Below are 26,936 nucleotides of genomic sequence, written 5' to 3'. Positions count from 1 at the left end.
GAAACATCAGGCGATTAGTGGCGAAAAACTCACGAAACTCGGATTTTAAAAGACCCGTGCGAAGAAATCGTGCTCGCTTATTACGCATTAACTTTTATTCTAAAATACAGAAGGAAATACAAAGGTTGGCAATATTTTCTCTTCCGCTGTTTGACAAATGACAGCTAGTCTTGCTTCCGTTTCTGAAACGTTACCAGGACGTCAGCGCCCTTCAGAAATTCCGCCTACAAAAATAGGAGGTAAGTTTTTTTTTAATAATTATTGCCCTCAAGCCATCGACTTGTAAGAGGCGTTTTGGCTGAACAAATTCCAGCATATTTGTTTGATTTCAATGGATTATTTTCTGTTCTAGACACATCCGGAATGATGAACAACAAGGAATCAATGTTGCAGCTATTCCGGGTAAGATTCCAAGGCAATAGGGTCTTAATACCCTATCCCAATTTTAGTGCCAAACGCTTATGTTTAGGTCAAAAACATATGTTTACTCAATTTTCTAATGTTTTCCGATGGTTTAAGTCTAAAAAACATTTTTTTAAGTTTTTTCTTTAAGTTTTGTCACACCCCTTGGTTTAAACTCAAATTTTGGATGTATTTTGTTTTCCGAAATGTCAGAAAGGAACAACCCCGGTGTTAAAAAGTAGAACCCCTGTGGTAATTTTGTCGACAAAGCGAACGTCAAACATGATCTCAAGTGTCAAGGTTCATTTATGGATCCAATTTTTAAATGAAAGTTTAAATATGATATATACGTTATTTGAGCGGGAATAAATGCTTAAGTAGCTGCAGTACCACGCTCTTTCGTGTTATTGAATGAAAACAAGACTTCATTAAACATTTTAGGACCCTATTCCGTGGTCAAAGGTGGGTTGGTTTGTTGCTCTGATGTGTATTAGTTTTCTCATTCGCCCTTAGTGCAGCTCTGTATTGAGCAGATCGATCGACGCAGCCATTTTCAAACAATCCATGATGATGATGTTTTGAGATATTTTCAATGATTGTTTTGTTTTTTGTTTGCAATGTGATGATTGTTTTCTGAAATCTTGTTGAATTCAGATCAGACAAAGCAAAGAATTATTGTTATTAGGTCAGTGAATATTTTTTCTTAACTTTCTGTAAAAGTTAACATAATCTTAATTATTGTGACATGGAAGTTAACTCGTCAATGAACCTGTTAAATCTGTGTCGTGTTTGTGTCCAGGATGTCACCGACATTCCATCGGAAAATATCTTCGACTCGGCCGGTCCCGATTGTCCCAGCATCTATATAAAACTCAGTGCAATCTGTTCCCAAGTGTTTGCCACAGATTCCATTGAAAAACCGTTAGCTGATCATGCCAAAGCGCTGCCTCCTATCGTTTGCTCTGATTGTAAATCCAAGATAGATGAAGCCTACAAATTGCACCAAATGTGCTTGGAAGGTAACCGGAAGCTTTGGGAATGGTTGATGACCCCTCCGGAAACGACAATAAAAGAGGAATATGTAGAGGATGTGATTCAAGTTGAACCGACCCAATTGCAAATGCCGGAAGTTTTCGCGGAATCTCTTGACGTCTTGGCGGAAAAATCACCAGCACCACCAAAACGCAAATCTACTACTAAAGGCAGAGTTCAAAAGGAAGTTAAGAAACCTAGACAGATCAAATGTGAAAAATGCCGTGTAATGACCATTCGTGAACATGCTATGTTTAAACACATGAAACTTAAACATCCGGACGAGGCCCTCCCGTGTTACAAGTGTAAAAAAGTTTACTTCGACAAGGCCAAGCTAGAGGAACATGTGCTAATCCACACGACCATAAAAAGACATCCGTGTCTAAATTGCCAAAAGCTGTTCAAGACTGCCGCCGAGTTGAGAATCCACGTGAACGTTTGCACCGGTCAAACTCCCTTCCTGTGCACCGAATGTGGCAAAGCGTTTTCCTACGCGGCCAGCCTACAAATGCATCGATTGCAGCATAAGGAGAAATCCTACGCTTGCGATCGGTGCCCATCGAAGTTTCGCCAGAAGGGAACGCTCAAGACTCACATGCTAACGCACACCAAAGAACGGAAATTTCACTGCGAAACGTGCGGAGTGAGATTTCGGCTTAAAAACGGACTCATGCAACATCAGAAGACCCATACAGGTACGGGAAATTGAAGTTAACGTTTATTTTATACCTAAACTTTTCAATGGTTTCAGGTGAAAAGCCATATGGTTGTGATTTATGCAGTATGAGGTATGTGGTTTATAGTATAAATATAGTCTATGGTAATGTAATCCGGGGTAACATTGATCAGGATAACCTCTGTCGGGAGTTTGGTTTTTGACTATGGTTTTGCTATATTTAAATGTCAGGAAGCCTAGGCCTTAGCCGAGTGGTTAAAGTCCGCGGCTACAAAACAAAGCTATGCTGAAGCAGAAGGTGTCTGGGTACGAATCCTGGTCGGTCCAGGATCTTTTCGTAATGGAAATTTCCTTGACTTCCCTGGGCATAGAGTATAATCGTACCTGCCACACGATATACGAATGCAAAAATGGTAACTTTGGTAAAGAAAGCTCTCAGTTAATAACTGTGGAAGTGCTCATAAGAACACTAAGCCGAGAAGCAGGCTCTGTCCTAATTTGCTGCTGAAAAGGAATCGCTAAAGAAATTTTTTGCCGATTGCACAGAGACTCCCGTTTGAACTGACATTTCTTTTCAACTGCGTACTGCGATCAGAAAAATAAGCTTTCTTGATCGATTCCTTGCAGGAATTTCCCATGCATCAAGATAGGCCAAGGATTTACTTGTCAGCAGCGAATCAGGCTTTAAGCTAAGTATGCTGTTTCGCTCAAGAAAAGTAATGAATTTCACTGAATAGGTCAAGAAATTTCATACAGAGGGGGCTTGAAATGACATTTCTTTTTAACTGCGTACTGCGATCACAAAAATGTGATTTTCTAGAGCATTTCTGGAAAGAAATTTTCCACGCGTCGAGTTAGGCGATTCCTTTCCTTGTCAGTAGCAAACCACCCTTTAAACCTAAAAGGCAGCAAAGTAATCCGTAATCTGAAAACAAAAAAAAGCTCCAGGCCACGATGGGATAAGAAACTGTATTTTCAAACACCTCCCAAGCAAAGGTTCTGTGTCACTAACAACAATTTTCTCAGGTTGTCTCAAACTATGCTATTTTTCACCCAATTGGAAACAAGCTATAGTTGTAGCCATTCCTAAACTAAACAAAGATTCCACATTACCATCAAACCAAAGCCCAAATAGCTTATTACCAACGGTCAGTAAACTCTTTGAGCGCAAAATACTGGCGCGCATTGAAAAAAAAAACCTTGAAACAACTAGTATCATACCACATGATCAGTTTGGTTTCCCCAAAGGCCATTCCACAAGTCATCAGATTGTCCGTTTGGTAAAGGAAGTGAGACAAAATTTCCAGCAAAGAAAATCTTCGGGGTTGGTTCTTCTCGACGTTGAAAAAGTGTAAGACTCGGTGTGGCACGAAGCTATTCTCCATAAGATGTTGCTGGGTAACTTCCCTGTCTATTGATTGAAAGTCCTACGAGAATACCTGAAAAATCGGACGTTCCAAGTCATGGTGAACGGCTGTACATCCGATCGTATGGTAGTGCTTTGTGGTGTTCCTCAAGGCTCGGTGTTGAGCCCAACGCTGTACAACATTTTTTTTTCTGCTGACCTCGCCAAAAAACATTCAAAAACATAACATAATGGACGATAATCTATAGAATCTGTTTAAAATTTATGATGGCAAATCAATTTACTATCAAATAGTATTGATTTCAAAAGGTGTCCAAAGTAGCCCCTTTTTTTGTTTTAAAGGACACATTTTTTTCGCTATTCAAGCAATATTTTTAGTTATTTATGGATTTGCCTCATATTTTGCACATTTGTTACGCACATATACAACTTAGATATATGGAATAATTATCTATCCATAATTCTTAGAGTTACAAATCCTCCCGTTTGACGATATCTACAATTTCATGCTTAACCCCTCTACCGGCAACTTCATTTTTTACTGCAATAACAATATTCAAACCTTGATAACTTTTCTAATTCTTGATATTTTTGCATCATTTTTTCACAAGTTCTCTCTTCTATTCTAGTTTAAGAATCCATGTCGATATCTGTCATTGGTTATCTGGTTTTAAAGATATTTCGATGTTCCTTGTGGGACCGACATTCTCCATATAAAATGTCTATGGCGGCTATTTTGTTTCACGTCAATTTATAAAAAAAATAAAAATAAAATGTGGGCCATACAAAGCTAAGTGATAAGGAGCTACACTGGAAAAATCATACAAATCGGTTAAGTATTCTAGGAGATATCTGAAAATTACCATATGATGTTTTTTGAAGTTTTAGAGATCTTTATTTGGTCAGCGTGATACCAGACACATGAATGCTCATTATTCAAAGACGGCTGCACCAAATTGGTCCTTTTTTCACAACATACACACTTAGATCAAATCACCGAACTCGGTAATCTCATTTCCGAAATCTCAAGAGCTGAATGATCGGTAATCGTTTCGGTAAACGAGCCGATTACCGACCATTCGGTAGCGTTTACCGAAGATCTGTAGTTACGGTGCTAGTTTTCTCCCGAATTTACCGAAACAGATTTGTAATTCACAGAAATACCGAATTTTCGGTAATCGATTGTTTTTTGACAGCTCACCAGAGATAAAATTATCGATCTGCGGTGATCTGGCGCTGAACTGTCAAAAAAATTACAGAATCGAAAAAGAATTTCAAAGAATTTCGAAATATCCCAGGATCCAGTTGACCAATTATCAATATCGATACAGATTTTAAAATTTGAAGAGTTTTTTGAGAATTTTTTTTAACTCGTTTATTTATTTGGCAGGCTTGGGTGCCGTAGGGCATAACAGAGCCGAAATCTTTTTTTTTTTACATTGATTGTTTTTTTTTTTTTTTTTGAGAACTTGTGATGAAAAAGGTGCAAAAATATCGAAAAACAAAAAAGTTATCGAGGTTTGAATATTTTTATTGTGGTAAAAAATGAAGCTGCCGGTAGAGGGGTTAATTTTTTTTTAATTTCTTTATTAGTATCATTCCAAACATTACATTCATTATTTCTTATATCTAGGTGTTCTGTGTTATTAGACAACACTATCATCCTAATTTGGTAAAACAAATCAAAGATTTTATTAACATTTTGTTAATAACATTACATTTCATTTGCCGTAGCAGTTCAGATTTTTTACAGGTGAGTTGATTTCACCTGCTTATAAGAGAAAAAAAAAACGCTTTGAATATACTTAACTTAACTTAACCTAAACATATAACGCATTAATCGTGGCAATAGAAGATTGTAACGATTTTTGCCTAAAATTATTGATTATTTTATTTGACATTTGTTCCAATGTTTCAACATTGGATATTCTATGTAACTCATTGGTACTATACCAGGGAGGAAGCTTCAGAATCATTTTCAAAATTTTATTTTGAATTCTCTGCAGAGCTTTCTTCCTGGTTCAACAGCTAGTCCATATTGGTACAGCATACAACATGGCTGGCCTGAAAATTTGAATATCAAAAGCTTGTTCTTAAGACAAAGTTTTGATTTTCTATTAATAAGGGGATAGAGACATTTTACATATTTATTACATTTGGCTTGAATGCCCTCAATGTGATTTTTGAAAGTTAAATTCTTATCTAGCATGAGCCCTAGATACTTAACTTCATCTGACCAATTTATTGGAACCCCTCTCATCGTGACAACATCTCTACTTAAAGGTTTCAAATAAAGAGCTTTTGGTTTATGTGGGAATATTATTAGTTGAGTTTTGGAAGCATTAGGAGAAATCTTCCATTTTTGCAAGTATGAAGAAAAAATATCCAAACTTTTTTGCAATCGACTACAGATGACACGCAGGCTTCGTCCTTTGGCGGAGAGGCCTGTGTCATCCGCAAACAAAGATTTTTGACATCCCTGAGGTAACTCAGGTAAGTGAGATGTGAAAATATTGTATAATATTGGTCCCAAAATGCTGCCTTGGGGAACACCAGCTCTTACAGGAAGTCTTTCAGATCTGGAGTTCTGATAATTAACCTGAAGTGTACGATTTGACAGATAACTTTGAATTATTCTAACAATGTATGTTTGAAAATTAAAGTTTTTCAATTTTACAATCAAACCTTCATGCAAACACTGTCGAATGCTTTTTCTATGTCTAGAAGAGCAAGACCAGTAGAGTAGCCTTCAGATTTGTTGGAACGGATCAAATTTGTTACACGTAAAAGTTGATGAGTGGTCGAATGTCCATGGGGGAATCCGAACTGTTCAAAAATTGAATTTTCGTTGATGTGGGCCATCATTCTGTTCAAAATAACCTTTTCAAAAAGTTTACTGATGGAGGAAAGCAAACTGATTGGACGATAGCTAGAAGCTTCTGCAGGATTTTTGTCTGGTTTTAAAATTGGAACAACCTTAGCATTTTTCCATTTGTCAGGAAAATATGCTAATTGAAAACATTTGTTAAATATATCAACTAAAAATGATAAGCTACTTTCTGGAAGTTTCGTGATGAGGATGTAGAAAATTCCATCATCGCCAGGAGCTTTAATATTTTTGATTTTTTTAATAATAGTTTTCACTTCTTCCAAATCAGTCTCCCAGGCATTTTCGAAAACGTTCTCTTGATTGAGGATATTTTCGAACTCCTGAGTAACTTGATTTTCAATTGGACTAGTAAGTCCTAAATTAAAATTGTGCGCACTTTCAAACTGCATAGCAAGTTTTTGAGCTTTTTCGCAATTAGTTAGTAATAATTTGTTTTCCTCTTTCAATGCCGGTATTGGCTTCTGAGGTTTTTTCAAGATTTTAGATAATTTCCAAAAGGGCTTAGAGCCAGGGTCCAATTGAGAAATTTTATTTTCAAAATTTTTGTTTCTTAAATCTGCAAAACGTTTCTTGATTTTTTTCTGCAAATCCTGCCATATAATTTTCATAGCAGGATCACGAGTGCGCTGAAATTGTCTTCTCCTCACGTTTTTAAGACGGATCAAGAGCCTATAATCACGGATTCAAATTTTACTTCACATTTTGGAATTGCAATGTTCCTGCCTTCAACAATGGAATTTGTTAAAGTTTCAAGAGCATTGTCGATATCAATTTTAGTTTCTAAAGAAATGTTAACATCAAGATTAGAGTCAACATACGTTTCATATATATTCCAGTCGGCTCGTAAATAGTTGAAAGTGGAGCTGATAGGATTGAGAATCGCTTCATGCGATATTTGAAATGTAACAGGGACATGATCAGAATCAAAATCAGCATGAGTAACTAATTGGCTACAAAGATGACTAGAGTCGATTAAGACCAAATCAATCGTAGATGGATTTCTAGAAGAGGAAAAACATGTAGGGCTATCAGGGTATTTAATTGAGAAATATCCTGAAGAGCACTCATCAAATAAAATTCTGCCGTTGGAATTACTTTGAGAATTATTCCATGACCGATGTTTGGCATTAAAGTCACCAATGACAAAAAAATTTGACTTATTGCGAGTCAATTTTTGCAAGTCAGTTTGGAGCAAATTAACTTGCTGTCCAGAGCATTGAAAAGGCAAATAGGCAGCTATGAAAGTATATTTACCAAACTGTGTTTCAACAGAAACACCTAAAGTTTCAAAAACTTAAGTTTCAAATAACGAAAACAGTTGATGTTTTATACGCCTATGAATGATGATTGCAACTCCCCCACATGCCCCATCAAGTCGATCATTACGATAAACAGAAAAGTTAGGATCTTTTTTTAGTTTGGATCTAGGTTTTAAATAAATTTCGGTAATAACTGCTATATGCACGTTATCAGCTGTAAGAAAATTAAACAGCTCGTCCTCTTTACCATTCAGAGAACGAGCATTCCAATTTAAAATATTTAAATTATTATTTGGATCCATTAGAAAAACGTAATCCAATAACAATTTGATTTGTAAATTTTACACCTACTTGGACTGCTTCAGTCATAGTGATGGCTTTGAACATTGCATCAATCATTAGATTCAATTGTTCAGTTAGAAAATTAAAATCAGAGGCAGACATATCATCTGATGATTTCCCATTGGAATATTCGGTAGACGAAGAAGCGGGGTAGGAGTTACCTGTGGCGGTAGGGTTTTTTCCATTTGATTTGAAACAAGTAGAATGGGTACTCATGGAACGAATAGGGGAAGAGTTCAAATTACTTGCTACGATATCGGCAAAGGATTTACCGTGGGTAGATACATTCGAAATTGAAAGATTCGAACGGTTACCCGACGGATTAAAATTTGTTTGTGAATGAGCATGATTATGATCTTCCTGGTGGGTATGATTCCTAATCAAGCGATCGTTAACTGAAAAATGAGCATTGTTCGATACTCTACCAGGCAAATTCCGGAAACGACCGTTATCGTAACGGATATTATCCTTCATCTGCCTGGCACGAGCCTCAACGACTCTTTTGCGTGAAGGGCATTCCCAAAAGTTAGCTTTGTGAGGGCCCTTGCAATTGGCGCATTCAAACTTTCTGGTATCTTATTTCACAGGACAGTCGTCCTTAGCGTGAGAAGAACCTCCGCAAATCATGCATTTAGCATCCATGCGACAATTTTTTGTACCATGACCCCACTTTTGGCACCGACGGCACTGAGTGGGGTTCTGATAATTTCCTCCAAGTTTCTGGAAATGTTCCCACGTCACACGGACATCGAACATAAGTTTAGCTTTTTCTAAAGCTTTAATATTGTTTAGTTCTTTTTTGTTAAAGTGAACTAAATAATATTCTTGAGAAAGCCCTTTCCGAACAATGCCAGATTGGGTTCTCTTTTTCATAATGATTACTTGGACTGGGGAAAATCCAAGTAAATCATTTATTCCATTTTTGATCTCTTCGGATGACTTATAGTCACTTGAGAGACCTTTCAAGACAACTTTGAACAAACGTTCAGTTTTGTCATCAAAGTAAAAAAATTGTGCTTCTTCTCTTCAAGATGTCTGAGAAGAAGTTCACGATCTTTAATAGTTTCCGGCAAAACGCGACAGTCTCCTTTCTTTGCGATTTGGAAGGAAACCTTGATTCCCCTAATGGAGTTCATGATCTCCTGCCTAAATCCCCCAAATTCGGAACAACTGTCCACGATAGGCGGCACTCTTTGCTTCCTCACTTGAATCAAAGAGCCTGGGCTAGAGGCTGCTTCGATTTGGTGTTCGGAAACTTTGTCTAGAGCATCGAACTGATTGCTCATTTCGATACAATTATTCATTTCACCCTTGGAAGAAACTTCGCATTCCGGGGAAGCGTCCTTTCTTCCATTCTTGCCACCTGTAGTGACAGTTTTAAAACCCACTTTTTTGGAAGGAAGTAGTGAATTCAGAGATTCACCCTTCCTTTTGTTAGTTGTTGATACCATGTTTAGTTAATAAACGAGAAAGACGTGACCTTCGAGAGGTTTTTTCCCTAGACGGTGTCCAAGAAGGATTACCACCGCTAGCTTTCGCCAACGGGTCCAACGAAAAATCGAAGGCACGGGTCCAAACAAGGATCGTAAAGGGATCAATAGTAGAAAAAATAGTACTGAAAAGTACTGTTTAAGTAGCACTGAAAAGTACCGTTTTTAATTTTAGCACTGAAAAGTACTGTTTTTGAAAAGAGGGGTTAATAAAAGCAGCATTTTCTTTGCTTATATCACTCGCAGAACTCATGTGAAGTAGAATTATCTGCAAGCATGCAAATCATTGTTTCCAACTGTTGAACAATTTAAATTGAATTGATATTGAATTCTCGAAAACTTATTCATACAGACTCAAGTCAAAAAAGTATACAAACTTACTTTATCGATCCTACGTGTTGAGCAGGCGGAATTCTACACGTACCGCTCTGTACCAACTCAACTTTTCACTTTTAGAACGTTTAATTTCCGGATTTACAAAACGACGAAAGTAAGATTTTCAACTTTCGCAACCTAACCGCTACTTTCGCCGCCCCGATGTATGGAGAGACAAAGTGACTTAACCACGAATCAAAACAAAACACTACTTGAGCCGATTTTACACTGGTAGAAAAACGTCGAAAGTAACTGAATGAAACGGCTTATCATTTTCTTATAATTATTTTTGTGGGAAATAATAGAAACTACCTAGTTTTTGAACGTGAGCTGAGTGTATGCAAAATTTGAGCGAAGTACACGGCAAAAAAATGTTAAAAAGGTGATTCATTTTAAAACAGTTTTAAAAGATAGATTGTGATTTTTCCCAATTAATTTTCTCAAACCCGTATAAAAGTTACTTACGTCGATTTGAAAAAGTAATCGAGAATTGTTGAATCCGAATGAAAAACAATTATTTTTTTGCAAAAATCTTAGTTTTTGTAAGACTGTGAACATAAGAAGGAGGTTGATGCATTTGACTTGTTTAAAAGAAAAATGTTGGTTCGACCATTTTACAAATAGGACCATTTCGATCAATGTTACCCCGCTGTTCAATGATACCCCGTTTTACGGTACATTTATCTTCCACCATTTCGTTTTTTTTTCAGATTCAGGGACACGGCCAGTTTGCGTCGCCACGTTCGAACCCACACCGGAGAAAAGCCCTTCAAGTGTACCCATTGCGATCGTGCCTTCGCCCAAACCGGAGATCTTGCCAAGCACAGTAGAACCCACTTTGGTGATAATCCATACAAATGCGAACGGTGCGATGCAGCGTTCCGTCTGCTGGCAGACCTACGGAACCACTATAAGGTGCACTATCAGGCGGGTGATAACGCTACTGGTGACCAGCCGGATGAGATACAATTCACCATTGTGAGCACGCTCAACCGGCGTGCCGAGCAGGAAAAGCATCGAGAGAGCCACCAGGTTGATCAAATGTTGGACGAGCGAATCGAGTTGGAAATGAAACAAGGCGCTGTAAGTGATGCGAAAAGTTCTTCGAATATAGAGAATGAGTAAAATTGCAATGGGATGCTTATTTTTCAATACATACCAAAATCCTTCTTCTTCTTCTTGGCATTAACGTCCTCAATGGGACAGAGCCTGCTTCTCAGCTTAGTGTTCTTATGAGCACTTCCACAGTTATTAACTGAGAGGTCGCGGAAACTATGATCTAATCTATTCGAAGTTGTTTTGAAAATTCCTTCAAGGATTTTTTTAGAAAATCTTGAGAAGATTATGTGTGGTGTTTTCTTATGCACATGTTAATTTCATGTAAATTCATGATTTATGAAAATGTCATCGTGTCAGACGACATTCATTTCACAGTTTTTGGGTTTCTCGATGTTTATTCTGACAAAAAAGTATATTTTGTCGTGAAGAGATTACATGTAGGTAATTTAAATATTACCAGCTTACGAATACGATTATAAGTATTCAGTAACTACGATTTTTTTTAAATAGAAACCTTATTAGGGCTTATTCACAAATTTCATAACGCTAAAGGGGGTGGGTGGGTGTCCTCTTGGTTACAGCTCATACAAAATTTGTAGAATATTCATACAAAAAGCGTTACGAGGGGGTGGGTGGGTGTCAAAAATGGTCATTTTTTGCGTTATGAAATAAATGAATGAGTCCTTACAGATCAAACACGAAAAACGTCTTTCAGATAAATCAGCACATTTCTTAAAACTCTAAAAAAAACAATTTGGGTTGAATCACCGCATGGAAGGAACTAGAGTTCCACAAACCCTTGAACAAATTTTAAGATGTATCCTAAGTTTATAATGTTTGTATAAATGATCAGAGTATTCAATTGTTAAACACGTATTTCGCCAATATTTGTCCTAGTCCCTAGTATATTTAAAATCATGGGTAGGGCAATCCTTTGATTGTTCTATCCAAGAATGTTCGTGCGTTGGGCATGTTCTACCTATCCTACCCACTTCTCAAGCCTCTAAACATTGGTCAACCGCAAAATTTCTAATATCTGACTATCTCCTCTTCTTAGTTCGATCTGGATACTTCGACGACTAAAGATACAGAAAATCTGGAATCAGTTTCGAAACCCATGGTCCCCGGATTTGAAAGCACTATGATACAAGCAATACTCAAGCTAGACGGCACAAATAATGCCGAACCGGTGAAGCCTGTAGTTTCTTTTGCTGCGGCAACCAACAGTGAACCAGCATTTTCGGGCGACGCAACTACTGGGGAAACAGTACCATTTGGAGTATCCCAAGGTACGACTCCGGTGCTGAACCTTACTAAAGAAAAGCAGCCTGAACCAAAAAAGAAAGATAAAACGATGGAAGAAACCAAGAAAGATGAACCTCTGCCTTTTAAAAGTTCTAGTGCTTCCGAACAAGCAGCTGAACCTGCTTCTCCAGCATTGAGAAATCTGCTTCAAATGGTGGATTCTACAACTGCAGAAACCACTGAGCCACCGAGTCCAGACACTTCCACCGCAATCATGGCACATGGTACCGGACTTTTCGGTAGTATTAAACCACCTTCAAATGCTTCCAGAATAGCGGGACTATTCTCCAACTTCAAGTTCAACACAACCGAAACCGCAACCACAACGACGTCCACGACATCAACTTTGTTCGGATCCGTAAAGCCTGCTACAACCAGGGCCAATAGCAGCACAGGATTCTCTTACGGAGGAACTACTTTTGGTACTTTTGGTAATAAGTTGACCGATCTCTCGGTAAAATCAGAACCTGCAACCAGCGAAGCAACACCTCTGTGTGCAACTGTGGCCTCTAGCGCAGCTAGTTCAGCTACCATCACGGTAAGTTTGATAGCTGACCCGTTATGGTCACGCAGATTTTAACTAGGAGGCCGATTGTAAATCACGAGGAAAAACAATACAGTTGCTGTTCCTATCCACTAGACAACTAGCTCTCAACAGGTTCTAGGCCCATAACCTGTTGAAAGCCACATATACAATTCCAACTAAAGAAGAGCTTATCCCAACCACAATGAAAGAAAGAACGGGCTAGCCTCGCTAGGATCTGCGTAGCCTTAATGAACTAACCAACTAGCTCTCGACAGGTTCTGGGCCCATAACCTGTTGAAGGCCACAAAGACCATTCCAACTCCAGAATAACTTATTCAAGGGTGCGACACTACAATCCCAACAGGTAACGACCACAATCATTTCTACCGCTCCAGCTGTCCCGTCTTCTTCGGCAGTAACGACAACTACAACGACAATCACTACTTCTTCCGGTTTCCGCTTCGATTCTGTTACTTCGTCTTCCGCAACGATCACCACAGCATCCGATACAGCTCCAACGACATCAACCGCCGATACGACATCGAACCTTTTCGGTTCATTCATCATCTGTTCTCCGTCGAGTCCGGCATCACCGAAAGACTTTTCCGGGAATATTTTTCTATGCACTTCTTTTGCTACTCCAAAGTCCACCACATCCATTTTCGGTGGCGTCACTGTCGGAACAACTTCTGCTGTGACAGCCGAGAAGTCCAAACCAATTTCCGTTTTCGCAACTTTCACCAGTGCTAAGAAGCCCAAAACAGGGCTTTTCAGATCAGTTGCTACTAGCGGTGCCGGCTCAAGAGGTTCAATCTTTGATACGGCCAGTGCAACAAGTTTTCCATTCGGAGCTTCTGTCGGGGGTACCTCGGGCAGTGGTCTGTTTGGTTCAATCAGTTTTCCGCCTTCGCGCACCGGTTCCATTTACGGAGAAGCAGGATTGTTTGGATCGGTTACTAGCATATCGGCTGCAGGAGGATTTATTTTCGGTGGTACTTCCACTTTCGGAGGTGTTGGAGCTAACCGTACGGGAAGTATCTTCGGTGGGGCCAACTCCGGTGCTCGGCGGGTGACCTCGGAACATCATCGTTCGGATTGCTAAGCTCGCCACAATCAGGACAGGCAGGTCCACAATCCGGGTTTGGAAGTATCAGGTAATATTATTTTTTTATTTCTTTATTAGTATCATTCCAAACATTACATTCATTTCTTATATCTAGGTGTTCTGTGTTACAAAACACTATCATCCTAATTCGGTAAAACACATTTAAGCTTTTATTAACATTTTGTTAACAACATATTACATTTCATTTGCCGTACCAGTTAAGAAAGGTAACATTCATTCATTGATATGATTTCAGGGCTGGTAGCAATTCTAAAGACTTGGTTATTTTTTCAAATGTAAGTCTCTAAAAGTCTCTGTTATCAATGGAAAGTCTTTTTCAATAAAAAGTGGTCTCCAAAGTCCTGTTTTCCTGCTCGCAGTGAATTGCTTCTACAACAATCCTTCGAAAACCGTTGGCCAGAGCTTCATTCCCCATAATCTCATTCATAAGGCATAGGATCTCAAGCTACTGCACATTGAGAGTTACTACAACGCAGTATCCACTGGTAGCAATGGTCTGTTCTAACAAAACAATTTGTTCAAGATTGTATGACTATATGTATTCAATCATACTACCATCTGAAAAAACGAATGGCGGACCTTAAAGCAGAGACACCTACATGAAAACCGCTAGGGAAAAAGAATCTCCTTCCAGAAATAATTAACACAAACAGTCGTACAATCAAGATATTTTTTTCCAGAAAGATTCAATACAGTGGTTCAATTTCATATTCGTACAGGATACTGTTTCCACATCATGTTAGTAAAAAACTATTAGAAGCTCTATTTGATTACTGAAATGCTTTATTATGATGTTCAGATGTAGTGAAATACATTTGGACAATTTATTAGTGGACTTATATGAAATTTAGGTAAAGTTATGAGAAATGCCAGTTTTCCAATGATTTTTGCTATTAAATCCTATAATTCGAACAATAACGTTTATTTTTGTCATTGGATCCAATCTATAGATTATACTCGTAAGCTCTGATAGAAATTTAGTTGAAATATATATAATTTACAGAAATCATAAATAGTTTTTATCCCTATTGAGTTCAGAAAATTGTTGTGCCATAAGTTCAAAACTCCTATAAAATGATATTTTTAATCAATGTAAACCAAATTTTCATTGTAAACAACAGGTAAATGTTAATTTTGAATTTGTCTGTAAAAATAATTTGAACTACGAACTTTGTTTTACAATAAAGTACCCTAAACTACGCTGTACATACCTCCACATAATTGATGTCATCGTAATATTCAATTATCTTTGAAATAATATTCAAATTAAATTCAAAATAGCACCCTATTTTGCAATTTATTGATTTTATAAGAAACATACAAAATAACTTGAATGAGCAGAGAGCATTGATTCTTCTTTCTGGCATTACGTCCCCACTGGGACAAAGCCTGCTTCTCAGCTTAGTGTTCTTATGAGCACTTCCACTTGGAAGTGCTAGAGAGCATTGATATACTATTTAATAGAATATATCCTGTTGTTTTCATCATTTTAAAAAACGTTTGTGTTGCGGTTATGGCAATAATATTTATTCTTTAAATCTCTATAATCATGTTTGGTAGTAAAATGTAAATTAAAAATGATAATTACGCAATGTTTTGATAGGAACATTAACTATGGATTATGTATATACATTTAGGAGCCAAACATAAAGAAATTGACTAAAATTTTTGGTTTTGGATTTGTTATAAATGTTATACTACCTAAGATTCAAAAGTATAAGTTGTCGATATCCACTCCTAGCTACTCTAAAACTGATTATATTTTTTTGAAACTTGTGCAATATTCGCAGTTATCATTCTTAAGGAAGTGATGTTGAAAAAAATGCAATTTATTGTTCGACTTACCGAACATTTTAGCAAGAAACATGGAAAAACTGGTATTTTTCATAAATTTACTTAAGTTTCAAATATGTCCGCTTTTAAATTTTCCAAATGTATTCTACTGCATCTGAACAACACAACGAAGAGCTTAAGTAATCATCTAGTCCATTAAAATTTGTTTTGAATGTTGTATATTTCTTTTTTGTTAGGTGTACGAATATGGAATTGGGTCAATTATAGACACAATCTCAATACTTTTCCATTATTCAGATTTAAGCATATGAATACAGTTTGTCATTGCCAAACAATAGATGACACCTATAACCTTCATTATTGATAAAGTATATCGAAGTCCATGCACCATTTAATAGATTTATACCAACTTGATATGAAAACAGTGCCCCGTACGAAAATGAGATTGAGTCACTGTAGATGGGAAGAAGGGCCACGTAATGTTAGCGATAGAAAGTTGTCAGTTTCACTCACATCATGAAAAGATCTCACATCCCACCGGCTTTTTTCATCCTTGTTTAATATTTTGAAGCTGGTCGTCAAAACGATATCGTAGAACTATTTCACCGTTAACCATCTATCTGTGCCTTAGGGTTACCCGGATAAAAAATACAATACAAAATCAATATAACGTATAGTAACAGTACCATTCAATATATTGGAAATATAATACAGTACATTGTAAAATGACAATACAATTATAGTACAATATATTGTTTTGAACAGTTCACTGTATGGTATATGAGATTTTTGCAATATAATGTATGGGTTGTTAAGTATCGTAACAATACAAATATAGATATTTTCTCATACCTACATTTTGAAACTGCAATACGATAGATTGTTCATGCATTGTCTTAATTAGCAATTCGTGTATTGTTGTACAATACAAAAACAATTCAACGAACTGTATTTCAATTAGTGGTGAAAAGTATACAATTTGTATTTGGTATGGATTGTCCCCCAACTTACCGGATATTCGTAACAACAGTAGCAAAATAATTTTAACTCCTATAGAAGTAAAGATATTTATCATGGTTGCATTCGTCGTTACAGCCAATGTCAAGTGACTTCTACAAAAGTACTTATTTTTACTTTTTGAATATTTTTCACCCAACATTTTTTGCTTTCTGAACTTGTTTTGTTTACTTCTTTCAGTTAAGCTACACTGAAAAAAGCAACAGTTATTTTACGTGAAAATATGAATTTGACTAAAATTGTAAGGTATAAAATGTTGCTTCGACATTCAATTACAATAAGCTGTATCCAATACTTTATATTGTACATTAATGGTTTATTCCATTCACTGAACGGTACGTTTTTATCCGGGTATATTGACCTAAAATTCAAACCGTGATAACTTCACGGAATTTCAATATTTTTTTTATTTTTTTGCTGTTTTGGAAAAAAAAATACTATTGGAAGTGCGCAATAAAAATGTCTGGTTCGGTCAAGGGTTGGAATACTAGAGAAAGTTTATTTCATAAAACTAAATCTAGCCTACTATGATTGGATTTAAATAAGCTCAATAAAAATGTCTGGTTCGGTCAAGGGTTGGAATACAAGAGAAAGTTTATTTCATAAAACTAAATCTAGCCTACTATGATTGGATTTAAATAAGCACAGCTTACTGATCTTCAACACTGGTGTGGTCAAACGAACAATCCCATCGCTTGTCAGTTAGGGTTTCGTGCTACTTCGTCGTAAGCGCTATAATTCGTCGTATCAAACTTAAAACGTTCCACTACGGCGGATATTCCAACTTACCTGCAACATAGGTCATGGTTTGTACACTTGTACACCAAAAATGCAATAAAACTACTATATTTCGTGAAATAACTTCAGTTCAATTATCCACTTTGCACTTTTTCACCGAAATCGCATGGACGAACACGATTTGAGAGAAATGCTTAACGATTGACACCAGTCGCACCACTTTATGATACAAGTTTCTTCCCGCTCCCTGTGTGACTCACATTTCCGGGCACTTATTTTCGTTATGGATAACCTTCGTACTTCTTCACTGAAGGATTTCATTCCAAATAACACGCCGTAAAACTTGTATAATTCACGAAATTTTATGAAATTTCCTCCTCACCGACCGCGTAAAATTTAGAATGTAAACAAAGTTCAATCCGTAGTACTGAAAAAAAAAAGCTTGTGCGCATCAATGTGTGCGCGATGCTCGACGTAAAAATACGGTTCCTTTGATTGTGTTGTTTTCGCTGCACTGTGAGCAAATGCCATAATTGTTCGGTCAAAAGGAATTGTGTTCATATGTTTGGGCTGAATTTTGATGACGAACAATGATTTTTGAAGGAAATTAATATATTCCATCATGCTTAAGGAATGGAGGGAGATGCCCGTAGATCTATATATTCTAGTAAAACATTTTATTATAGCGTTGATATGTTGTCTTTTGACCACTCAATATATCACAGTAAGCCGTAAGTTGTGAGACGAATCTGGAAACTGATTGCGACAGAATTGAAAACAATACGATGGATTGAGAATACGGCAAGATGCATTTTCTTTGCATTATTTCCAAAAAGAGATCAAGATTTATCAAAATCTTATTGTTAGGTATCAGTTGGTATCAGCATCATTCACTGCAATACTGGGAAATTGCAGTTCTCACTGATCAATGCTTAATACGATGGATACTAGCCCATCACCCTACGTTCCAGCTTGACTCGCTGGAGTGGCTTCGTCCATCATCAGTAACTTGCTCTTTAGTCTTGACGTTGTTGAGTTTGATGATTTTCCAGTCCAACGCATCACAAATGTAATGGTGCCGGATATCGATATGTTTTGTCCGGAGTATGTATCCGCCGTTCTGCGCAATACAAATCGTGCTTTGATTATCGCAGCGCTGCTCGATTGGATTCTCTTCACCGAACTGTGAAATGAGACCCCGCCACCACGTTGCCTCTTGTACGGCAGCAGACAAAGCCATATACTCTGCCTTACACGTAGAAAGTGATACGGTAGTCTGACGCTTACAGCTCCAGGATACTGCATCTTCTTGCAGCAGAAATAAGTACCGCCTCGTTGACCGTCTATCGTCGAGATCGGACGCCCAGTCCGCATCGGAATAACCAACGAGCTTCGAGTCACCGGTCGCAGAGTATACTAATCTCATTGTTTGTGACTGTGATAGGGATGCCCAAGCAGCTTACCGCAGGACCCATATCCTTCATCCGGAATGTACTGCTCAGTTTGGCTTTCAGGTCGTTCTTCAGTGCTTCGTCGTTGCAGAAAATCAAAACGTCGTCGACGAATAAGATCTTCCCTCCTCTTATCCAGTAGTACAGGCATGGATCGATCTCCGATTGCATGAGTCTCAGCTTCTTCAGCGCGCTGGGGGCGTATTGGGGCTTCTTCGGGGGATAGCGAAACTACTTCTTCGATGTCTAGCTGTACCAGCGTGCGACGTCGTGGTTCTTCATGCTTCGCTCCATTTCGCTTGGCTTCGTTGATGAACTTCACTTCTCGACTCTTGATGTTGGTTCTTGCTATCGGATCGTACAACCTGCACCCATTGATCTCTTCGTCGAAACCAGTCAGAATACATTCGCGGGATTTCGGATCCCACTTCTTCCGCTTTGGCTTCGGATCGAACGTCATTGCTTTGGTTTAAAAAACTCTAAGGTGTGACAGGTTCGGTTTCTTACCGGTCCATGCCTCCTCGGGTGTGCAAATCACGGCCACAAGTTGGAGATCGATTCATCAAGTATACGGCCGTCGAGACAGCTTCCGCCCAGAAGTGTAGTCGTTCGTTCTCTGGCGACGTAAGCCGTGCCTGTTTCAGGCACTCTTCAAAACCACGGTTCGCGTACTCCTTCCCGTTGTCGGATCGTAGTACCTTGATTTCCATGCAAGATTGTCGCTCGACTATCACGTGAAATTCCTTGAACACCTCTAGGACTTCCGCCAACGGAATTGGATTTGAGGAAATACACTTACATGCGCCGGGATACGTCGTCTACGAAGACAATTTAATATCGACTATCTCCTAGGGAACTCATGTCGATGCTGTTGCAATGATGTCACCGTCCATATCAACCACTCTGCATCCGTCGTTGGTTAAAATCACGGTGTGCCCCTTCTTCACAATTTGGCTCACGGACAGCAGATTTGCGTGCCAATCCACTCCTGTGAAATTGCGAATCCAATTCCATCCAACTGGTGCGCTATCGTCACGATTTCATTCATTAGTTCATTAGTCGGCCATAGAATCACACGATGACAGCTCGGTTTTGATCAGCTTATGGAGAAGCCCGACTCGTCTGGTCAGACCTGAGTCCTCGAAAGCTTTCTTCAGCTTGGACTACGTTTGCTGAGCTGTTTCCGCTTCCCGGACGTGGACGTACACTCATAATAATCCATACGTCATTGTTACGTGAAAACATATGTGATTTTTTTCCATCACACTTTTCGCGTAGCTCTTACTGTAACTTGAATCATAGGTAGCCCAGAATGAACTTTTGAACTTCGTTCATTCCACCGGCGCTACACGTAAGAGTTACGTGGATTTTCCGGTAGCCTTTACGAAGCGTTTCAATAGGACCTAGATGGTTTTGCATTAAATTTAACTGTAATTAAGACCAATCTTATTTCTAATAGGCTTTGGAAGAAAACTAATTCCCAATTGGAAAATATAACAAACTTAAAAGATTGTGATATTTTCATTGTCAATTTGAATCCTGTTTCCTCAATTTTGTGAGTTTGGTCTGTCTTGTTGTAGCCTTCGCGTGCTATAATTGTTAGAGGTTATAAATCAGGTATAAAATATGAAGTAATGCAGGGATTCTTCGGTATTCAGAGCATATTTACCTTGAAATCAATCTTGCACAGGGTTTAAGGTGAAACATCTCGGAATCCAAAGATGGCCGGCACAATGGCCGACTTCTCCCCCTACTCACGTTTTTAAAGGCACAAAACTGGAGAAATTGTTGGCAAACGTTCCTGGTCTTCTTATTTTAAGCTTTCTGCTAGTGCACAAAGCCAAAATAAAAAGTTCACTGTTGTTGGATGCTTTCTTCGCGAGATTTGTGCCTATAGGTAACCTCAGTAAAAATTACCGAGTCACTATTTGGTTTTTATGAATGGTTTAGTGATTTTTATCTTAGTCAGGCGAAGTGGAGGTTAAATGAATTTGGAATGATCTACGTGATTTTTCACGTAGCAATGACGTTTGGATTTTTTGAGTGTACCCAAACGCGCGTTTAAGATTAAGGAATCGATTGAAGAAGCTGCTTGCTTAAGTATGCCTGAACGGTAGTTGTTTGAAAAAGCTGGCTGGTATGAAAACAGCATTTTTGTTAGAATTTTGCTTTATGAGAACTAAAAAAATCATGACTATGTCCAAACTAGAGCGTTCAACCCTAAATCATGTTCCAAAACACTTTTAATGGCTGAACATAATTAGTAAAATATTGTGAGTGCGCTATTTATACCATGATTTTTTAAAACTGGGTCACTAAACTTAAGTATTTGGTACCTTAATTAAGTCAGGGCTTTAGGACCCTGCCCACTACAACATTCAGCGAGAGATTTTGCATCGGTTTCTCTCTCCCTCGGCTACACCCACCCCAACACACCCTATAAATGTAGTTCGATTGGTGCTTGTTGTCCTCATTTCAACGCGCAAACCGCAGACATGGTTGATGCTAACAGTCAGTTGTCAGTCATTATCGATCCAACAAGAACGTAAACAAATTGAGTTTTGGTGATTTTTTTCCATTTTTGCCGCAAATTGCCCGCTAAACATCAGGTATTTATAGTATTCAAACATTTTATGAGCTATGCTTACGGAATCAATGTACTTTTCATTAGATTATCTGCTTTGGCCGACTCTTTCGACAAACCGAGTGTTTGGATCGCAACCGGCTGACTTCTCGCTCGAAAATGAATAATTCGTCCCGCAGGAACTTCAATTTCAATTCCAACACAAACAACTACAACAATAATGATTCTGGATCCGGGCCCGACTTTCCAAACATCCCATACTACATGATGGCGCAAAGTTTGAATCTGGGTGGCGGCGGCGGAGGCGGCAACAATGACGATTTCTCCGACACTCAATCATCAAACTTTAACTACAACCGCAATCAATACAATTTTTCCAGAAACAGCTCGCAATCGTCAAACAGCTATTCCTCGAGGTCTTATGGATACGGAGGGGGGCGGCAGAATCAGGACTCGTTCCAATACAGCGCCTCCATGTCATCGGACATGAGTTCAAACGTCCCATTCACCTATGCCGATAATGCGGATAACAACAGGCGCAAGAATCGCGGACAGCAACCGTGGGTCAAGCGGGATTCCCTGAAGCGCCCTGCTCCGTATGCCGGTGCCCGTGGTATGAATCTCATGCAGAAAATGGGCTGGAATCCGGGACAGGGTCTCGGTCGACACGAGAATGGCGAGCTGGAACCGCAGTTTCCCGACATCAAAATGGATAAGCGAGGCTTGGATGCTGGCAAGATGCTTAATGTGCCAGTCACCGTGAAAGCGGACGGAGGGAGCAAAATCCAAATGGCCACCATCAAGCTGATAACGGAGGGCAAGAACCCGCTTTCGATATTGGAGGAGTACTGCAGCAAGCGGAAGTTGGGTGCTCCGAAGTATACTGCCGTGGTCGATGAGGGTCCCGTCCATGCCAAGAACTACGTGTTCAAAGTGACCGTGGACGGAGTGGATTATACGGCCGACAAGGGCAACAATGTGAAGAAAACGGCCCGGTTGGAGGCGGCCAGGAAGTGTTTGAACGAGTTGGGAGTTTTCATGAAGGAATAGAGGGTGATGCAATGCTATAAGCATTTACATTGAAGCTTTGAATTTTATGTTTGATCCACATCTAATTTGTATCAAATTGATTGATATGTCTGCACTACTACTCGGTATTCTATAAATTTATAACAATAAACAATGAATAATATGAAAGAGTAGATTTAAGTATTGTACCTTATTAAATATGCCTTACTTACTTGGTGGGAATTGCTCATCAAACCTTGCGGTTCGCCTAGTGTTGCGCTTTACTAGTTTACCAAAATAACTATGAATTAAATAAAAAAATCAGGTATATTTTGGCAATACATTGTTATGTTCAAAGTGTAGGCTCATTTTAACCCGTCCCTACACTTTTAGAAAATGATCGGTTTTCCTATAATTTTATTTACGAACAAATCTAACTTTGTTCACGGATTGTTCAATAATATCAGAAGTACCAACACGGAGACGGGATTCAACTCAATTTTGGGTTGCTGACAGGGAAGGGTGGTTTGCTTTTGCTTCTGCAAACCTGGAGCGTCTGTACTCCATGTTAGGAGCGGCTCACAACAGCGTCTGTTCCCCATGTCAGAGGCGGCTGATCATCGTCCGAGTACCAGAGAAGGACTCTAAGCTAAACTGTGCACTATGACCCTACGAACATTTAGGGGGAATGGTCCTCCGGAAATCTAGGGAGTTGGTGAAGCAACAAATAATCAACGATAGAATACGAACCGGGCCAATCGGCGAAGAACACAGCGACGTAAAGGGACTAGCGATTGGAAGCTCGGTACGTGAATCTGTTCATCGGGAGCACACGCATACTCGCCGATGTGCTGAAGGACCGCGGATTAGGCATCGTAGTGTAGCAGGAAGAGTGTTGGAAGGGATCAATGGTACGAACGTTTAAAGGTAACCATACCATCTACCAGAGCTGCGGCAACACACGAGCTGGGAACAGCTTTTATATGCAGAGGTGCGTGATCGGGTGATGGCCAACCAATGAGAGATGCCTGTTCTTAAACTTTAGCATAATAAACATGCACAGCCCTCAATCCGAAAACACTGATGATGATAAAGACGCCTTTTACGCGCAGCTCAAACGCTAGTACGACAGCTGCCCAAACCATGACGTCAAAATCATCATAGGAGATCTAAACGCTCAGGTTGGCCAGGAAGAGGAGTTCAAACCGACGATTGGAAAGTTCAGCACCCACCGGCTGACGAACAAAAACGGCTTACGACTAATTGATTTCGCCGCCTCCAAGAATATGGCCATTTGTAGCACCTACTTCCAGCACAGCCTTCCATACCGATACACCTGGAGATCACCACAGAAGACAAGTCACAAATCGACCACGTTCTGATTGATGTACGGCACTTCTGCGACATTATCGACGTTAGGACTTATCTTGGCGCTGACTCTGACGGGATATCTGGTGATGATTAAACCGTTAAACTGCGCCTAAAACTCTCCGTCGCTAACAACGTACGATACCGACGGCCGTCCCTGTATGACCTAGAGTGGCTCAAGCATACGCGCAGCACCTGGAGGGTGCATTACCGGAAGTCCAAAACGTTCACCCGTCCCACTCCGCAGAAAACTAAAGAACAGTCCCAAAATAACATAAAGTCAGTTTCGGGCTGACCACCCAGTAAATAACCCAAAATTACTACAAAAAACTACATACGGACGCGAAGCAACATAGAAACCTTAAAAGACGCTAACTAAATACATTCAAAATACATAGAGCTTTTTCCTCCGTGCATGGAGCAAACTAAATTTTATTGGGGGGACAAAAATACATGGATTGCTCCAAAACTAGTTATAATCCTCAGTTTTTGCCTGATGCACAAATGCCTTCCAGACATATCGGCGTCCCAGCAGTGCAGCGCAACCAAGATATACTAATGTATTACCAGAACGTTGGCGGGATGAACTCATGTGTTGACGACTACCGCTTGGCTGTATCGGATACGTGCTACGATATCATCGTTCTAACCGAAACGTGGCTTGACTCTCGAACGCTGTCCAGTCAGGTGCTTGGGATCGATTATGAAGTGTTCCGTTGCGATCGAAATCCTAGCAATAGCAGAAAATCTACAGGAGGTGGAGTACTTGTGGCTGTTCGTCACGGTTTAAAAGCAAAGGCAGTTGAAAAGGATCTGTGGAGTTGCCTGGAACAAGTTTGGGTATCCGTCGAGCTAGGTGATCGTACCTTATTCTTGTGTGCCTTGTACATCGCGCCTGACCGAGTTCGCGATAACGAGCTAATACAAGCACATTGCGACTCAGTTTTTACTATAATGGAAACTGCTAATCCTGTTGACGACATCTTCATTCTGGGTGATTTCAATCTAGCTGGCATTTCGTGGAAACGCTCGGACAACGGCTTCCTCTATCCGGATCCTGTACGATCGTCACTGCATGCTTGCGCAGCTAATCTCCTCGATAATTACAGCACTGCCACGTTGGCACAAATCAACCATATCGTCAACGAAAACAATCGAAGTTTGGATCTTCGCTTCGTTTGCTTGCAAGATAAAGCTCCAATAATTGAGGCGGCACCTTGCGAGCTGGTGAAAGTAGTCCCTCATCATCCTCCGTTGATCATCACCGTTGATAATAACCACTTTCACGATTTTAACAACCGCCTCGCTTCCGTGTCGTACGATTACGCGAAAGCTGATCATCGTAGCATCGCAGATGTGTTAGCCACCATCCACTGGGAGAGCATTCTTGATCACAACGACATCGAAGTAGCTGCGCAAACTTTTGCACATGTATTGTCATACATCATTGACAGGCACGTTCCGAAAAGAGCACACCACTATGCCTCCCGACCTCCTTGGCAAACCAGTGAACTGCGGAAGTTGAAGTCGGTCAAGCGAGCGGCTCTAAGGAAGTTCACTAAGTACCGAACACCTTCATCGCGCTGTTACTATCTAAGGTCGAACTACGAGTATCAGCGAGTCAGTCGTCATTGTTTCCAGCAGTATCAGCGAAGCATTGAGCAGAAACTTAAACGCCATCCAAAGTCTTTCTGGAAATACGTGAATGAGCAGCGTAAGGAGTCTGGTCTTCCATCCTCGATGGAATGGAATGGTAGAACCGCAACGTGCCTCCAGGAGATATGCCAGTTGTTTTCTTCCAAATTTGCCAGCGTATTCAGCGACGTTCAAATAAGTAATGAACAAGTCATCCTAGCAGCCAACAATGCTCCTCTAAACGGACAAACGCTGGACAATTTCGATGTTGACCATAATGCCATTTCAAGGGCCGCATTGCAACTCAAGTCGTCGTATAACCCTGGACCAGATGGAATTCCGTCAGTAGTCCTCAAGAAGCATATCGACAGTCTGATTACTCCGTTGCACAGTTTATTTCGTCTATCACTTTCCACCGGAATCTTTCCGTCATGCTGGAAAGTAGCAAACATGTTTCCAGTGCATAAGAAAGGGAGAAAACGTGACGTAGATAATTATCGTGGCATCACATCTCTGAGCTCAGTTTCGAAGCTTTTCGAACTCGTTGTTATTGAATCATTGTTATCACACTGCAAACATCAGCTAGACAACGATCAACACGGCTTCATCACTGGTCGCTCGACCACTACTAATCTACTATGCTTCACATCGTACATAACTGATAGTATGGTCGATAGAGGTCAAACTGATGCAATCTATACCGATCTGTCCGCTGCTTTCGACAAGTTGGACCACAACATCGCCATTGCAAAGCTCGACAGGTTCGGCATCTGCGGTAACTTCCTGCGCTGGTTCAGATCGTATCTCACCGATCGTCAGTTAAAAGTCGTGATAGGGGACTGCAGCTCCGACAGCTTTCATGCTACTTCCGGCATACCACAAGGAAGTCACCTGGGTCCAGTGATTTTCTTGCTTTATTTCAATGACGTTCATTACGTATTGAAAGCCCCTCGGTTATCTTACGCGGATGATCTGAAATTGTTCTTACGAATACGCTCAACTGCTGATTGTTTGTACCTGCAACAACAACTTGACTTGTTTGCAAGCTGGTGCTCTCTAAATGGTATGGTGGTGAATCCAACAAAGTGCTCCATCATAAAGTTTTCCAGGAAAAAGGGATCAATAGCGTTCCCTTATAGTTTGCTCGGGACGAATCTCGAACGTGTGGATCACATCAAGGACCTAGGTGTTTTCCTTGATTCACAGTTATCATTCAAACAACATATTTCGTACACGGTCAGCAAAGCTTCGACAACTCTCGGTTTCATCTTCAGAATCGCCAAGAATTTCTCAGATGTATACAGCCTGAAATCACTTTATTGCTCTCTTGTGCGCTCCACGCTGGAATACGGCGCTGCGGTTTGGAGCCCCGCTTACAACAATGGAGCGGAAAGGATCGAATCTGTCCAACGAAGATTTCTTCGATTCGCACTTCGCAAGTTACCGTGGAGAGATTCGTTTCGCCTGCCGAGCTACGAAAGTCGTTGTCAGCT

The 26,936-nt window shown here is 39.7% G+C and overlaps 2 protein-coding genes across 3 annotated transcripts; both read left to right on the top strand.

Annotated features, from left to right (window-relative positions):
* The first annotated feature begins 1,019 nt into the window (after nt 1-1,019).
* Nucleotides 1,020-13,985, top strand: LOC110678661. 2 transcript variants are annotated; one of them, XR_002501814.1, is made up of 6 exons: nt 1,020-2,129; nt 2,186-2,222; nt 10,543-10,915; nt 11,949-12,734; nt 13,087-13,876; nt 13,943-13,985. XR_002501814.1 is itself a non-coding variant. In XM_021851810.1 (5 exons), the coding sequence occupies exons 1-5, from the start codon at nt 1,148-1,150 to the stop codon at nt 13,822-13,824; spliced, it is 2,916 nt and encodes a 971-aa protein (XP_021707502.1). In that variant the 5' UTR covers nt 1,020-1,147; the 3' UTR covers nt 13,825-13,914. The 2 variants fall into 2 exon arrangements, 1 of the variants encoding a protein (XP_021707502.1); XM_021851810.1 differs by lacking the exon at nt 13,943-13,985 and having other exon boundaries at nt 13,087-13,914.
* Nucleotides 13,986-21,351: 7,366 nt separating this feature from the next.
* Nucleotides 21,352-22,634, top strand: LOC110678486 (CAR1 transcription factor-like). The gene is made up of 2 exons (XM_021851440.1): nt 21,352-21,457; nt 21,520-22,634. The coding sequence occupies exon 2, from the start codon at nt 21,592-21,594 to the stop codon at nt 22,480-22,482; it is 891 nt and encodes a 296-aa protein (XP_021707132.1). The 5' UTR covers nt 21,352-21,457; nt 21,520-21,591; the 3' UTR covers nt 22,483-22,634.
* Nucleotides 22,635-26,936: the final 4,302 nt, after the last annotated feature.

This window comes from Aedes aegypti, chromosome 3 (assembly GCF_002204515.2).
Source record: "Aedes aegypti strain LVP_AGWG chromosome 3, AaegL5.0 Primary Assembly, whole genome shotgun sequence".
Lineage (NCBI taxonomy): Eukaryota > Metazoa > Arthropoda > Insecta > Diptera > Culicidae > Aedes > Aedes aegypti.
The sequence above is the reverse complement of the archived record's forward strand: the minus strand, read 5'-3'. Positions and strand labels throughout refer to the sequence as shown.